The sequence below is a fragment of the Chiloscyllium punctatum genome, chromosome 42 (assembly GCF_047496795.1).
Source record: "Chiloscyllium punctatum isolate Juve2018m chromosome 42, sChiPun1.3, whole genome shotgun sequence".
Taxonomy (NCBI): Eukaryota; Metazoa; Chordata; class Chondrichthyes; order Orectolobiformes; family Hemiscylliidae; genus Chiloscyllium; species Chiloscyllium punctatum.
The window spans coordinates 16,183,120-16,199,481 of NC_092780.1; the positions used below are offsets into that span (position 1 = coordinate 16,183,120).

Here is a 16,362-nt window from a genome sequence, read left to right on the forward strand (position 1 = left end):
CAATGATTTTAAAGTCATGAATTCTGAGTTGTTGGTCCATAACAGTCCTTTCTTAAGCAAAAACCAGTTAAGAGATTGGAATAGTAAATTACATAAGATTCACAGCATACAAAATAAGAGCACTCAGCATAACCAGTCTTGTGTCCTCTCCCATCCTTTCAATCTAAATCTACCATCATGACTCCCATTCTCTTTTCCCCCATAGTTTAATCAACCTGTTTGAACATGCTGTGATATACCTCTGGGACAAGTGAGGCTTGAACATGGATCTTCTAGCTCAGAAATACATTCACTACTACTGCACCACAAAAACCCTCCCTTTTCCCTTGCATGCTTGTCTAGAATCCCCTTAGATGCTGATATACAATTCACTTCAACCAATGGGAGTGAGTTACACATTCTTGTCATGTTGGGCAAAGATGTTTATTCACTCAAAAATTCTAAAGATTTCTCACATGGCTGGCATTTTGTAACCTGTAATTTCTATTCCATTAGAGAAAAAAATCACTTTTAATCACAGCACAGTTGGCTGCATCAGTGAATGCATGGCAATCACTCATTTTCAACCAATTCCTTCTGTTCGCGCTGAATTGTGCCAAGTATTACACTCCATATAGCTGGAAGAACAGTTACTTTATTTATAATGCTTTATCTTTAATAGCAGCATAATGACATCACTGGAAAACTCAACAAAAAACTAAAATACTAAAATAAAATTCTTCTGCCCATCTTCTTTATACATGGGTGGTCAAATGCTACTGCTGTGTCAAGTCCAGAGGTATCTACCAGCATTGTAGTTCATTAGTTTTAACGGTCATGACTATTAACGTGACTGAAATGACTCCTGCTTAGGTGGTAAATGACTTTCATTCACTCCTGCTCAGCAGCTGAAGTAAACAGGCAAACAAGATTTCAGAAAGCATTTATGTCAAAATTCAGAATGAGAAACATAAATATTATTTTGCATGGCTTTATTACACAGATGCACATTACTGGGTGGGTGGAAATGAGATTCCTTATAACTGTCTAGTCACAATAACCGGAATTGAGACAGTGATTTGGATCTGACGAGTGCCTTTGAAGTGAAACTGAAATGGGAGCACAGTGACTGATTTACAGTGGAGGCACGCATTGTTCCTCTCCACTGAAATAATGATTGCTTTGCATTGCTGGTGATAAAAAAGGAGCTCGATTTCCAATCTCAGATTCAAACTGAGATAAACATTGGTGGGAATGTGGCACACATGGTTGACTTACAATAAAGCTTCCAGATCCATTTTGTTACATCGTTTGGGCTAGATTGTCACCCATCCCGAGTCAATAGCTGAAAACGTAACATGATAACATAAGATTTCTCAATCATACCTGCTTACTGAAATATACCTGGAAAGTATCCAGAATATAATGGGGCCTTTGACCTCCAGCAGACCTGCTGCTCCATCTGTCACTAAGTCTCCATCCAGAGACAGTACCCCGGCTTCCACGTAACAGTATTTCACTAAAATGCAACTATTCAACATTGACATTTATTGATGCTATGGACTTTTGTTTCCCCTTGGTTTCTATACAGAAAGAGCTAGCTTCCATTTAGCCAGTGTCCACAGTGGCACAATTAGGATTAAGAGCTCACTGCATGTGGAAGGAACTACAGGCTTATATTCAAGTCCTGCCATTATAACTACGCCGAGAGCAACTTGGGGAGTCACACATTGACTTGGGTGTGCTGTCATTGATACAACTAGGAGACTAGCACTGCTCTCAAGCACTGAGTCGTGGTGACTCCCAAAAGCAGTACCACTGCAGAGTACATGACCTTGTGTCAAGGATGAAATGTTATTAAGGCTACTGTCAAATCCAATACATGTCTAACAAAATCACCTGTCAGTGGCTGAGAGGACTCAAGCAAGAATGTGAACGTGAGAGTGTGTATTATTTACAATTTCCTATCATTTCCATGTCCGTTGGGGTCAGCAAGACCCATTGTCACTTGTATTTTCACTTTCAGGAATGCTCTCCAGAATCCCCTTTGTTCTGAACAGGTCTGGAGACATTGAGCCATTCTTACTGATGCCACAAGACTGTGCTGCATAGTGGATCTGTCTCAGGTTATCCAACGCCTCGTTTTTTGCATGCTTCAGGAGATCTGCTTGACCCTGAATTAGACAAAAACACATAGTGGTTACTCACACAAAGTACCAGCTCTGTTAATATCCCTCCCATTTGCCACAGCAGAGTCAATGCACAGTGTAACTAATACCCAGGACTAATCAAGCATTACTGAAACAGAAATTGTTGGAGAGACTCAGCAGGTCTTGAAGCATCTGTAGAGAGAGAAAAACAGAGTTAACTTTGAGTCAAATATGACTTCCTCAGAATTGAAAAAGTTCTGAAGAAGTCATATTGGTCTCGAAACATTTTATGTAGTATTTTATTTTTATTTTATTATTCAAATGGTAATGACCCGGAATGCACTGCTAGGTAGAAATTGAAATGAGAAATAATTTCAAAAGGAAATGGAATGGATGCTTGAAGGAAATACATTTTCAAGGACACAGTGATAGAGCAGGGAAATGAGAATAATCTGACTGCTCTAGAGAGCGCTGTCATGGAATAGATGAATGGCCCACTGCATCATAATGACTTTTTGCGTGGAATGCTCCCTCCCCATCACCCCTGGTTGGAAATGGTGAGAAGCAGGAATAATTGGCCACGGTCAAAAACTGACCTCCCCCTTGTCACCCCTGCAATTAAACACTGGGTGACAAGACCCATAGGCGATTACCTAGACTTGCCAGCAATCAAATGGTGTCAATTAAAGTTTTCAAATGGTCAATTAATGGCCACTTAAGGGCCTCTATTTGACACCACCCCAATTACCTGTCTCTCCAGTGGGCAAGATAGGTCATTAGTTTCTTGACTGGATAGCAAGAAAACTCATCTGCCTGTTGGTGGGCGGTCCTCCAATTGTCCCAATCTGGACGTGGTCAGAAACATGGATCATGGGTGAAGGGGTGGCTTGATGATAAGGAGAATAAACAGCTAGATTTGTTCTGTTCATTCCATGGGATATGGGTGTCGCTGGCCAGGCCAGCACTTATTCCCTAACTAGGAGATAAGAGGCAGCCATATTACTGCAGGTTTGGAGTCAAACATAGTTTACACCAGGTAAGAATGAGAGATTTCCTTCCATAACAGGAAAGAAAGTGATACAGATTGGTTTCTACAACAATAGTTATATGGCTACTATTAATGTAGCTAATACTAGCCACTACTGGACTAGCGTTTTACTCCAGATTTTCATCAGATTCAAATTTCATCAACTGCCAGAACATTAGCCTGAGGTTCTGGGTCACTAGTCAATAATGTTACCACGATGCCACCATCTATGATGTCTGTCTCTAAGACCACCATGCTATTTCATTGCTGCCAACTGACCTGTTCTTGTTGTATTTATTGCAGCACTGTATGTTTAATGACTTGGTTTTATTCTATATTGAAATTAATCTTCGTTTGCAATATTTTATCACCTGGCTCATCTTAAGCACTGAGGTTTCCTCTTGCTACTTTAAACAGGGAGTTAGAGCACAGGAAACAACCAAGGAACCATGCTTCCCACATCCTCCCTAATTTTAGTGTGCAGGCAGGAGGTCAGAATCAAAATATGTGTTTGCTTATGTGGTTGTGTGTGAGTGTTTGTGAGTATGTGTGTTTGTGTGAGTATTTGCATGTGTGTTTGTGTATGTGTGTTTGTGGTTGTGTCTGTGTGATTGTGTGTTTGCGTAAATGTTTGCGTGTGTGTGTGTGCACATGTCATCCTGGCGACAGGCCTCCTCTGTCCTCTCCAATGATGACCTTTAGTCCTTGAGTGTCACATTACCTCACTGATCTTGAATTTTACCTTGTCCTTGAAGCAGGAAGGAGTTCATTTTGTGACTATTTTTACACATGTCATCACATCCTCACTTCAAAGTTGCAAACTTACAATATATTTTCAGCACCTGACAACTATGGGAGGGTTAAGGCATTTACAGCAAGTTAGTAAATTTCAACCTTGATAGGACACTGCTCTCATGCAGTATGTACTGTAAGATCAGAGGTTTAATGTCACACATGCCCTTTGCATTAACCTGCTCGTCATCAATTTCCATAAAGGGAAAACAAAATTCAAGCTTGTTTGGTACTGAATGACATAGACGAGATATGTGGGGCACTTGACAGATTAAATTTGGAAAGGTTGGGGGTTGTGTGTGTGTTTGTGCATGTATGTCTGTGTGAGAGTTTGTGTATGTATGTTTGTGTGAGTGTTTGTGTGTATGTTTGTGTATGTATGTTTGCGTGAGTGTTTGTGTGTGTGTTTGTGTATGTATGTTTGTGTGAGTGTGCGTGTTTGTGTGTGTTTGCGTGTATGTTTGTGTGAGTGTTTGCGTGTATGTTTGTGTTTGTGTAAGTATGTATGTTTGTGTATGTATGTTTGTGTGAGTGTTTGTGTATGTATGTTTGTGTGTGTGTTTGTGTATGTTTGTGTGTTTGTGCATGTATGTTTGTGTGAGTGTTTGCATGTTTGTGTGTGTTTGCATGTATGTTTGTGTGAGTGTTTGCGTGTATGTTTGTGTATGTACGTTTGTGTGAGTGTTTGCGTGTTTGTTTGTGTTTGTGTATGTATGTATGTTTGTGTATGTATGTTTGTGTGAGTGTTTGCATGTATGTTTGTGTATGTACGTTTGTGTGAGTGTTTGCGTGTATGTTTGTGTTTGTGTATGTATGTATATTTGTGTATGTATGTTTGTGTGAGTGTTTGCGTGTTTGTTTGTGTCATGTGTCATCTTGGCGACAGGCCTCCTCCTTCCTGTCTAATGATGACCTTTAGTTCTTAAGTGTCACATTACCTCACTGATCTTGAATTTTACCTTGTCTACAACTCCTTGAGGGAGGGTCTAGGACCACAAGGCATAATCACAAAATAAGGAGCTGCCCTCTTAAGGAATTTTTTCTTTCAGATGGTAGTGAATTTGTGTGATTCTTTACTGCTGAAGGCTATAGAGGTTGGTTCATTAAGTATATTCAAGATTGAGACAGACAGCTTTTTAATCAGTATGGGAATCGAGGGTTATTGGGAATAGGCAGGGAAGTGGAGTCGAGAATGATCATGAGCTCACTGAATGGCAGAGTAGATTCTATCGCCATATGGCCTGCTTCTGCTCCTGCATCTTATGGTCCTAAGTGTTCCTGGAATTTGATGCCTAATCTTTATTAGCAATAGATCAAGTCAGGGCAGTAGTTAGAAGGGTTCCAGTTAGTTTCAATTACCATGAGCTACCGGACAGAAGGAATTCATCTTATGGTCCTGGACGTCACTACTTGTCTACTGACCCATGAAATTACCCACAATCGAATGCTCACCAGGTGAGGGTATGATCGTGCGTGGCTGTGATTGTCACTGTGGCAATAAAGCGTGCCGAAGTGATGAATGGGTTGTGGAGCGGTGGTCGGACCGTTCTGACCCACTGCACATTCTGCGAGAGCCTTCAACCTGCTATCAGCACACATGGAGCCACCATATTAATCATTGTCTTCAGCAAGGTAACACTGTAATCGCGCACACCACTGGGAAGCAAAGGACAGTGACCTCAGGCAGGACACAGCTGCACAACCAGAACTCCCTGGAAAGGATCTTACAAAGTAGTTTGAATTTCGCTGGATAATACCCAACTGTAACCCACAAAGATTATTCTTCTATTTGCATTCATTTATCAAGGTGACATGAACAGCTGGTCATACTTTTGTACTGTAATTTAAGCATTTCCAAAGAACATAGGAAACAGGAGCAGGGATAGGCCATTTAGCCCTCTGCTATCCAATGAGACCATGGCTGATCTTCTACTTCAATACTAGATATCCTCCTAGCCTTTTCATGTAAAAGCATAAAGAAATCTATTGATTTCTGTCTTGAACACATACAATGATTGAGCCTCCATACCTTTCTGTGGCTAAAAATGCCAAAGAATCACCACCTTCTTATTGATGATGTTCCTCTTCATCTCAGTCCTGAACAGCCTGCCCATTATTCTGACACTGTGTTCCCTGACTCTCAAAATCCCAGCCAAAGGAAACAACCTCCCCTGTCAAAGACTGCAAGAATGTTTTTCATTCCTGAGTGAGATCACCTCTCATTCTTCTAAACTTCAACGAATACAGCAAGAGTCTATTTAATCTTTCCTTGTGACAATCGCTCCACCTCAAAATTAGGTTGCTGAACTTTCAATTGTAATCCCTCTATATCTTTCTGTAGGCAAGGAGACAAACACTGCACACAATACCCTCGGTGTGGTTTCACTGAGGTGCTTTGTAATGGCAGTAAGGTACCTTTGCTCCAAGATTACAATCCTCTTGTAATAAAGGCAGGTTTCTTACCATTTTCACCACAGATTTACGAATCTCCACTAATGATCACAAAACCTCGCTATATCACAATACTATATCAATTAATTGTAACTCCACTAATCATCACAAAACCTAGCTATATCACAATACTATATCAATTAAATTGCATCTCTCATTTTCTCATTCGGTCCTCTTATAATCTGCCTCTGTAACACATTTGCCCTCGTCCCCTCACTGTCAATACCCAATAACCCGCCCATCTTCCGCAACTCCCCCAGCAGGTGGTGACTAAGAGAAAGAGAGGGAATGAGCAGGCAAATACAACTACAGTGCTGTGACACAATACCTATCTGCTCAATTTTCTTTAATCTATTCATGGGATGTGAGCACTGCTGGCTGGACCCCAGCATTCATGACCCATCCCTAATTACCCTTGAGAAGGGAGTAGACAGTTGCTTTCTTGAACCACTGCTGTCCATTTGGTGCAGGTAGACCCACGGTTCCATTAGGGAAGGAGTTCCAATGGGGCCATCACCAACCAGAGGTGGACTGAATCCACCCCAATTATGGGTTGCACAGTAATCATGTTAATGAACTATAATTGTAAATGGAGGAGTTATAGTGTCATGCATGCATACATGTATTAGTTGAGTTAGAAACTCAGGACTTGGTGGTCAGGGAAGATTAACTACCAATCTTTGGATCTTTCCAATTTGCCTTTAGAGGGCAGTATGATGGGGAGAGTCATCTGGACGGCCACACTTGATGTGGAATGGTGCCCCTCCAGCTACAGCCTCTGGCTTCAGGCTTGTGACCTGTTCCAGGAAGAATAAGCTACAGAAATAAAAATGTACTTTGTCTGCTTCTCGCATCTCTAAAGGCAGAAAGACAGCATGAATGAGTAGTCAAGGGACATCGTCTAATGATCCTGAGCAAAATAAAAAGAGTTCAAATCCCACCACGGCAGCTGGGGAATTTACTAACAGTTAATTAAATATGTTTGGGGAAAAAAAATCATAGAATCCCTACAGAATGGAAGTAGGATACTGAGTCCATGCCACCCCTCCAAACAGCATCCCACCCAGATCCATCCCCCTACCGTACCCCATGTATAGTCCCCCTAGTATGCACATCCCTGGACACTATGGGGCAACTTAGCATGGCCAATCCACCTAAACTACACATCTTTGGACTATGGGAGGAAACCAGAGCATCTGCAGTAAACTCACAAGACACGGGGAGAATATGCAAACTGCACATAGACAGACACTTGAGGCTGGAATCAAACCTGACTCCCTGGTGGTGTGAGGCAGCAGTGCTAACCATCTGATAGTGTTGACAAAGCGACCACAATGCTACCAGTTTGTTGCAAAAGCCCATCTGGTTCATTAACATACTTTAAAATCTGTTGTCTTGACCCAGTCCAAACCCTCAATTCCAACTGCCCTCTGAAAAAGTCCAGCCAGCTACCCAGCTCTACAGCAGTTCACCACCACACTCCCAAGGGCAATTAGGAATGAGATAGTTGTGGATAAAGAGTTTCAGCATAGAATAAACAAGCAATCGTCTGTGGGACAGCATTTATTTTGGGTGCTATTAACAAGAGGGTTGAAGGGAAAGCGATCCCCAGCAGGCAAACACACACTGGGAGCTGCACCTGCCCAGCAATCTCATTGACTCGCATTTTGTTCTGATCACTCTATCCTATTAAAATAGTTCCCTCTGTGGTAGTTTCTGGATTAGTGGTGCTGGAAGAGCACAGCAGTTCAGGCAGCATCCAAGTAGCTTCGAAATCGACGTTTCGGGCAAAAGCCCTTCATCAGGAATTAATGGAAAAGCAGAAGATTGGCAGCAGGAAATGACATACGTTTGAAGGGCTAGCGCAGTCACAATGGACAGAATGGCCACCTGCGCCATAATGATTCGGTGTTTCAGGAACTTAACCGCATTTTTCTTATTTGAGTGGATCTCAGAAAGTTGCCTCTCAATCCATATCCATGTGGCCACAAGATCTGATTGAGGGGAAATTGAAGGGCTTTTGCCCGAAACGTCGATTTCGAAGCTACTTGGATGCTGCCTGAACTGCTGTGCTCTTCCAGCACCACTAATCCAGAATCTGGTTTCCAGCATCTGCAGTCATTGTTTTTACCCTCTGTGGTAGTGTTAGCTCAGGGACTTTTGGAGGCAAACTGATCAAGTAGACAGGAGAGTTATGGTGTGTCATGCTTCAAAGTCACCACAGAGCGGCACCACACACAAAGTCTAAACATCCAAACCTGCACGCCCATCTTCCCTTTCAAAGTTCTCTGCATTTGGAAGTTTTAGAGTTCTGTCACAGCATATTCTTGCTTAGGGAAACACAGTAATAACTGAACCCCTGTTGTACAGTTAGAATGACACTGTTTCTTTTTGTAAAGGAAAACATTCCTCAGGCTTTTTTACTCAAGAGGAAAACTAAGGGCAGGGCTGAATACAGTCCACTATCCACAAAGATCCACATATGCGCACATTCATTCCATGATTTGCCTCAGTTAAACCCAAATTTCAGGAAAACTATGGAAGGTGGATGCTCTCCAGTACCTTGGGAACTGGAATGATGCAATCTGAAGGCTGTGTCATGAAGAAATCCCTAATTAACAGTAAATTCATAAAGCTGTTTGCCCCAGACATAAAATGCTATTGATTGCTTTAAATATCTATTAATCACCAATACTGTTGCCTACCATTTTAATATAAAGGTTTTTGAAAGCTGTAAGCAAACAGTCAACTCCCATCCCTCAGGGACATGCGCATGCTGTTAATTCAGCTCTGTTCTGGTGTGAAGCAAGTACTATTTCGCCACACATCCTTCCAAACTCACAGACAGTTCAGACAGCTCTCCAATTATTAAACATTGCCAACAATTTCCCCTCAATCAGATCTTGTGGCCACATGGATATGGATTGAGAGGCAACTTTCTGAGATCCACTCAAATAAGAAAAATGCGGTTAAGTTCCTGAAACACCGAATCATTATGGCGCAGGTGGCCATTCTGTCCATTGTGACTGCGCCAGCCCTTCAAACGTATGTCATTTCCTGCTGCCAATCTCCTGCTTTTCCATTAATATCTTTGCAAACTATTTCTATCCAAATAATCATCCAATATCCTCTTTAATGCCTCCATCGAGCCTGCCTCCTCCACATTTCCAGGCAGTATTCCTGATCCGAAATACTTGATGGTGTGAAAAAATTTTGTTTCTTGCAACCTATCACACCAGGGAGGGATCAGAGACAGGGAATTGGCTGGAATACCACCATGTGGTTTTCAACCACAAGCAGAGTCACTAAACTTGCCTAATGGAGTCCGGGGCCAAAATCTCCATTTGGTCCATGCCAATCCCATGTATAATTATTCTCTCAGCATTCACACTACCCTGTGCCAATGACCTAAGGCCAAGAAGTTAGGCTATGGCGTTTTTTAGGCCAGATATGGGGCTCTGTCTCAACAAAAGTCTGTTCAGAAAATCACAGGGTTGTTATATTTTCTATCAACAGATGGAAATAGAGATGCTGATTTGTCAGGATCAAATTTGTGTGGTGATGCAGTATATTGGAAAACCTACAGAGGAGTATCCTTGGAAAGACTAAGACAACTGGGGAAGTGTAATGAACCAGGAATTCTGAAACCTAAATGTGAAATGTTTTGGTCCTTCATATATCACAATTATGTGCTCTACTGCATTGTGTATACCTTCTAATGCAGTGATTCATTTTAGGCATTGGTCCTTAATTGATCAGCATTGCATAATTGCTGTCATGCATTTCAATGTTTTTCCAATTGTAAAAAGTGCCATAACATATTAAAAACATATGTTTTAGAAATCTTGTCAGCCTTTGCTGTCATGTTTTTGGACCATGATTTAAATCATCTGCCAATACTGGATGTTAAAACCCATGCTTTTAAAAGTGGAAAGAAATTTTGGCAGCTGCTCTGCCTTTTGACTTGTGCATTCTCTGCTTAGAAATGAAAATGAGATACCAGCTGATCTGTCAGTTTCAGGCATTACAGCTGGAACCTTTTGTTGTGATTGGTGTACCTGTTAAGAATGCTTGGCTGGATTTCAAAAGCTTATGACAAATCAATGATGAACAAATGATCTATTGATCCACAAATATTTGACAGATTTAACAGGTTGTAGTAACAGAGTATGCCTTTGATGTGATTATTGTTTGTTTACAAAGCAATAGGCATTTAACTGATGATGCTGAAAAATGTGTTGCTGGAAAAGCACAGCAGGTCAGGCAGCATCCAAGGAGCAGGAGAATTGACATTTTGGGCATAAGCCCTTCTTCTTTAAGTGATTATGATCTATTTACGTTGGAGTTGACACTTCTAACTAACTTGTCAGAAAATATATGTTTGAATTCAAGATTTATTTTCTTTTGCAATTATTTAAAATGACTCCCATTGCTACTGCAAGACTCCAAATGACTGGCTTTTATTGGTAGAGGAATTGAGTTCCGGAGTCCTGAGGTCATGTTGCAGTTGTATAAGACTCTGGTGCGGCCGCATCTGGAGTATTGTGTGCAGTTTTGGTCGCCATACTATCAGAAGGATGTGGAGGCACTGGAACGGGTGCAGAGGAGGTTTACCAGGATGTTGCCTGGTATGGTAGGAAGATCGTATGAGGAAAGGCTGAGGCACTTGGGGTTGTTTTCATTGGAGAAAAGAAGGTTTAGGGGTGACTTGATAGAGGTGTACAAGATGATAAGGGGTTTAGATAGGGTTGACCGTGAGAACCTTTTTCCACGTATGGAGTCAGCAATTACAAGGGGGCATAGCTTTAAATTAAGGGGTGGTAGGTATAGGACAGATGTTAGGGGAAGGTTCTTTACTCAGCGAGTCGTGAGTTCATGGAATGCCCTGCCAGTAGCAGTGGTGGACTCTCCCTCTTTATGGGCATTTAAGCAGGCATTGGATAGGCATATGGAGGATAGTGGGCTAGTGTAGGTTAGGTGGGCTTGGATCGGCGCAACATCGAGGGCCAAAGGGCCTGTACTGCACTGTATTCTTCTATGTTCTATGTTCTATGACTGCATATAGTTAACACAGTGTTAGTGATTATAAAGGATATATAGAATAGCATAGAAACCCCATTGATCATATGAGTGATTATTGAGAAGGTTAGAGGGACGTTGAGGGAGATGGAGGGCTGAGGTTTTCATGGCCTTTGAATGACCTGAGCTGCTAAGTTGCTGAACTGAGAGGAACTTCTAATCAGGTTAATTGAAAACCAACAACTCTCACCCTTTCCATAGCAGCCCTCAAAATACAGTGCAAACCCCAATCCCTGGATAAAAAGTCAAAAGTCTTAGGCAAAGTCATGGATGGGTGACGTGTGCACGACCAACGGTTGAGTTTTTCCCGAGCCCTAACTCCTGCCCTTCACTTCTTTTTCCCTTACCCTATGAGCAAGTGGAGATTACACTTCCTCTAATAAAGGCAGATCAGCAAAATAACCTTCAGTTTATTAAAAAGTGTTTCTAAATGAGGAAATGCTACAGGCGGGGTTTATATTTATTTTCCTGTGAGCCAGTACAGCTTTTCTGGTGAATACAGTGAGTTTGAGCTAAGAGCTGCTCGCCCACAGCTTGGATGGGCTCCTATTTCTGAGTTAGATTCCACAGTTAATTTTTCTCCAGCTTTGTGATAATCCGGAACCCCGTTCACAGAGATTCTCTGAAACGTGACACCTGAAGCACTCCGCTCACCCTCCCCAAGACTCATGTCCCTCAATCACAAACCCTCTGAGATGTTACATTGAGAACGATAAACAGGAACAGTTAGTTACACTTGTGAACTGATAGGTTGAGGTGCAGATATAAAGATAAAGCAAGATGCATATTTTGATACAAAAACTCTTACAGGGTAGATAGAGATATAGAGATAATAAGGTATAGATAAACAGAAGCCACAAACACTGCTGTTAAAGGATGCAATTAAGCAAATCACAAGTATATTATCCCCAAAGATAGAGAAAATAATCTCTTAATAAAAGAACTAATGTCAATACTTTTTGTAAAATGATCAACGATGTAAAATCTTTGCTCCATCTGCTTTAGGCTTGAGAAAGGGGAAGTAGGGAAGCATTTTCACTTTCCGACTTGAACAGTTCAGACACTGGTTGGTTTCTATAATGGGGTGTCAATTTGCCCTAGCAGATCATCACGCAGATGATGAAAAGGAAACTATACCTTGTGGTTTCAAAATTAGCTGCTGATACTGACTCTTTCTTTACAGCTTTTTTTTTGTAAATGAATCTAGTGAGAACCCATGGATTTGCCCATCCCTAGCTGCCTTAGAAAGGGGAGGGTGCACTCATTCTCACATTGGGCAGTGACATTGGGCAGCAAATTTACAAGATCTACCACAATCACTGAAACACCCTGGTAGTAGCATGCCATTAACTTAAGACTTAATCTCTCAAGATCAGCAGAAGTCCAAACGCTGCAGAAACTGGACACAGAAACAGAAAATGCTGGAAGAACTCAGCAGCTCAACTGGCATGTGTGGAGAGAATGGGACCAATTTATGTGTTGTGAGTGTATCTGCACCTGAAACATAAACTTTGGTCAGTTCCCACTACATTTTCTGATCAACCTCATATTTCCTGCATTCACTGCTTCTGTTTTCATTTCAGAGTTCATCAAATGACTGAAAGTCATAAACCAAAGAGGTCCTGTCTCAATGAGTTCATCAATTTCAAATGTGTCTTCAAAATAAACCCAAATTGAGTTATGCTTGCAAAAATTAGTTCCTCAGCATTCAATATCATTTAAGTAATTAGATGAAATCAATACTGGAATCAATCATACAACTAAAAGAATAATAATCGATTTGGTATTCGGGCCCTTTAATGTTGAAACTCTTTGATTAATTGTCTAGCTCTTCATATTATTCCTGTAGCACTCCAACTTATTCACTTTGTAAGCCACTGAAGGGAATCATTGTTTCAAAGGGGGAAAAAAAACTCTTGTAGCAAGTCCAAAGTCTTCACACATTTTCCGATTTGATCACATTCCAAAATCCTATCAATAGATTCTTATTCTCTACCATTAATAGCAATTCTATGAGACAAAAAGCCTCATTGTCTACAGCAAATGATCCATCCAGGTCTGTTTTAAACAGAGACTCTTATTGTCACAGAGACAAAGAAGACACCTCAAAGTTGTCATGCCCTTTGTAGAGAGACTGCGGGTAACCTCCGGCTGGTTGCTTGCTCTGTTATAACTGAGGTCATTCAATTTCATTGCAATAATTGGCTTTAAAGCAGGCAATGGGAATGCAAAATCACACAGGGATGGGACACAGTGGGTTAGCTGCAGGCCCTTCAAATCTTGAGCCTATGGTTCTAATGCAATCTAGATTGCTAGTCTAAATCCTTTCTTTTCTGATTGACACTGTGATCCTGTATGAAATAAATTCAAATGCTGGCAATCCAATAGAAAGTAGTGCAAGGCTGAAGTGCAAAACTGCTGAATCCTGTGAAGAAAGTGATAAAATGTAGCAGAGATGCAATCAGAGATCTTCTTAGGTGGAGACAAATTGGTGAGTACTTTGTCACACAGTCCACAGTCACTCATGACCTAGGATTGCCTGATATTGTGTCTAAATGTCAGAAGTGTTCTGCACCAACATTCCTCATCTCAGTAAGTACAAAATTGGCCACAAAACTACAAGTCTGGAACAGTCACTCCAATTTACTTGTTTTTTTTTACAAAAAACCATGTAAGTTATGAAGTTTGCATCAATCTCTGTAATGGTCAATGCTCTTAGTTATCTGTTGGTCGGTCATGAGTTTCCCCTCAGGGATTCCACTTTGGCAGAATTCTAATTACAAAGGAGCCTCTGCACAACACCCCCTGCCACCCACATAAACACACACACGTCCATTGTGTTAAAACAACCGTGGTTGAAAAGTTCAAGTGTTTAACTGAGTTGAATGTACTCTACTGTCTGGAACTCTTCATCATAAAGAAGCACAAGAAACTTTTTAAAAACTGTTAGACCATTCCGCCATTTTTGCGTGTGTCACTTCTTTGTGAAGACAATTAATGCATCACCCTCTGCTTGAAATATTTATCCAATTTTTTTCCCATAAGGGGTACAATAGTCTCCACTTCATCCACTGCCTGTGAAAAAATCATTTCACAATATTCTGTGACATCAGGGTGCCACCAGAAACAATTCTAGAACATCCATACAACTCAAAACACTCAGTTATTATTTGTTGCATGCAAATACAGAACTAAAGAAAAGGTTGATGGTGTATTGCTGAGCGGATCTGAGTACAAGGAGGTCAAACCCATGCCTTAAATACAAAGTCATGGGCATCCCACCTTAAAAGGATATAGCTTAGCTGGAGTACAGTGTACCAAAAAGGTGCCTGGACTTTAAGGATTAAATTACCAGGAGAGATAACATGGATTAGGATTATATTTTCTGGAATTTAGAAATTCTAAAGTGGTCATTTGATCTGATTTTCCATGATATTAAAGGGTCAGCAAAGATAGATTAACTATTTCTGCTAGTTAGGGATTCTAGGATTAGAGAACATAGTTTAAAAAAAAGTCAGAACCAGACCCTCCAGGAATGAAATTGACAATCTTTTCTTCATGCAAGTGTGCTGAGAGTTTGGTATTCTCATTCCACAAGTATACACTGATGTTATCTTCAAGTCTGTGATCAATAGGTTTGTGATATCCAGAATTATTAAGGGATACGAGGTCCATAGGGCCGGGAACAGAATGATGAGGGACTAAACTTCACTTGGACTTTTTCCTTCATCCTTAAAGTAAAGGAAGGGGCAGAGAATGACCCAGATAAAAGCAATGAAATTTGTTTGCTGAACTTTACAGTGCTGGAAAGGAGCTAGTGAATATTCCACTGAACCTTGTACTTCTGAAACTGACTGTGAGATGATTCAGATTACTGAAGCCTTATGTTTCTGTCATTCATTATGGTCCTATCACTGGAATTAAAGCTGATATTTTAAAAATAACTTTATTGACATCATAGAATTTAAACCTAACATTTCTGAATCTGAGTTCCTTCAAATTGCATACAACACAAAAACTGATTACTGTTCTATTGTAGAGTTTGCACAAAATACAAATTATTTTATTTGACTTGTTACTTCAGTCCCAATCTATCACAAATCAACAACATTTTAAAAATGCAGGTGGGATTAGTTTAGTTTGGGATTAGGGTTGGTATGGACTGGTTGGCCCTAAGTGTCTGTTTCTGTGCTGTATGACTCCATGACTCTATTAGTTAACACTTTATTTGATGAGGTTGTTGATCATGTCATTTGTATCTTACATTGACATGGTATTTTCAAGCACTAGTTCACATACTGTTGAAATACTTTAACTAAAACATTCAATGCAGTAAATATGTATAACCTATTCCATCTTATATTTTAAGAAAAGCAATTCAGTTAAAGCATTTTTGACAGAGTACATTGAGTTTATTGTTCACTGTACACTGAGTGCAAATCATAGGCAAATCAATGTGAGGATTCCTATGGATACAGGTTTCAACAGTGTTGCAGCACAGATCAATGAGTTAAAATACAACATGTTAAAAAAATCCTCTTGTTTTGAATGGTGAACAATCTTGTCTTTCCTTTGTAAAAACTGGTGACATAAAAGATGGCAAAAAGAAGTTCATCTCACCACATTATCTTATAAGGTGCTGTCTATTCAGCCAGCAAATTATGAACACATCTCCAACAATGTGGCTTTACACTAATGCCAGGACTTTTCCATAATCTTCAAATTGCATTGTATCTCTTTGCTGGGATGATTGTCCCTTCCTGATTGTAATCCTCATTGAGTGTGTACATTATTTCACACACAAAGCCACCACTAACAAATGTACATATTCAACACATTTGTATCAAAATCATATCAATGACACTTACTTGTATACAAGTGACG

At 40.5% G+C, this 16,362-nt stretch overlaps 1 protein-coding gene across 1 annotated transcript in view; it reads right to left on the bottom strand.

The window, feature by feature from the left end:
- Positions 1-614: 614 nt before the first annotated feature.
- The window catches only part of LOC140465764 (inactive phospholipase C-like protein 2), a 218,008-nt gene continuing 202,260 nt past the window's right edge, over positions 615-16,362 (bottom strand). Inside the window, exon 6 of the mRNA XM_072561496.1 lies at positions 615-2,153. Coding sequence (XP_072417597.1) covers positions 1,968-2,153 — 186 coding nt within the window. The 3' untranslated portion in view covers positions 615-1,967. The remainder of the gene's footprint in view (positions 2,154-16,362) is intronic.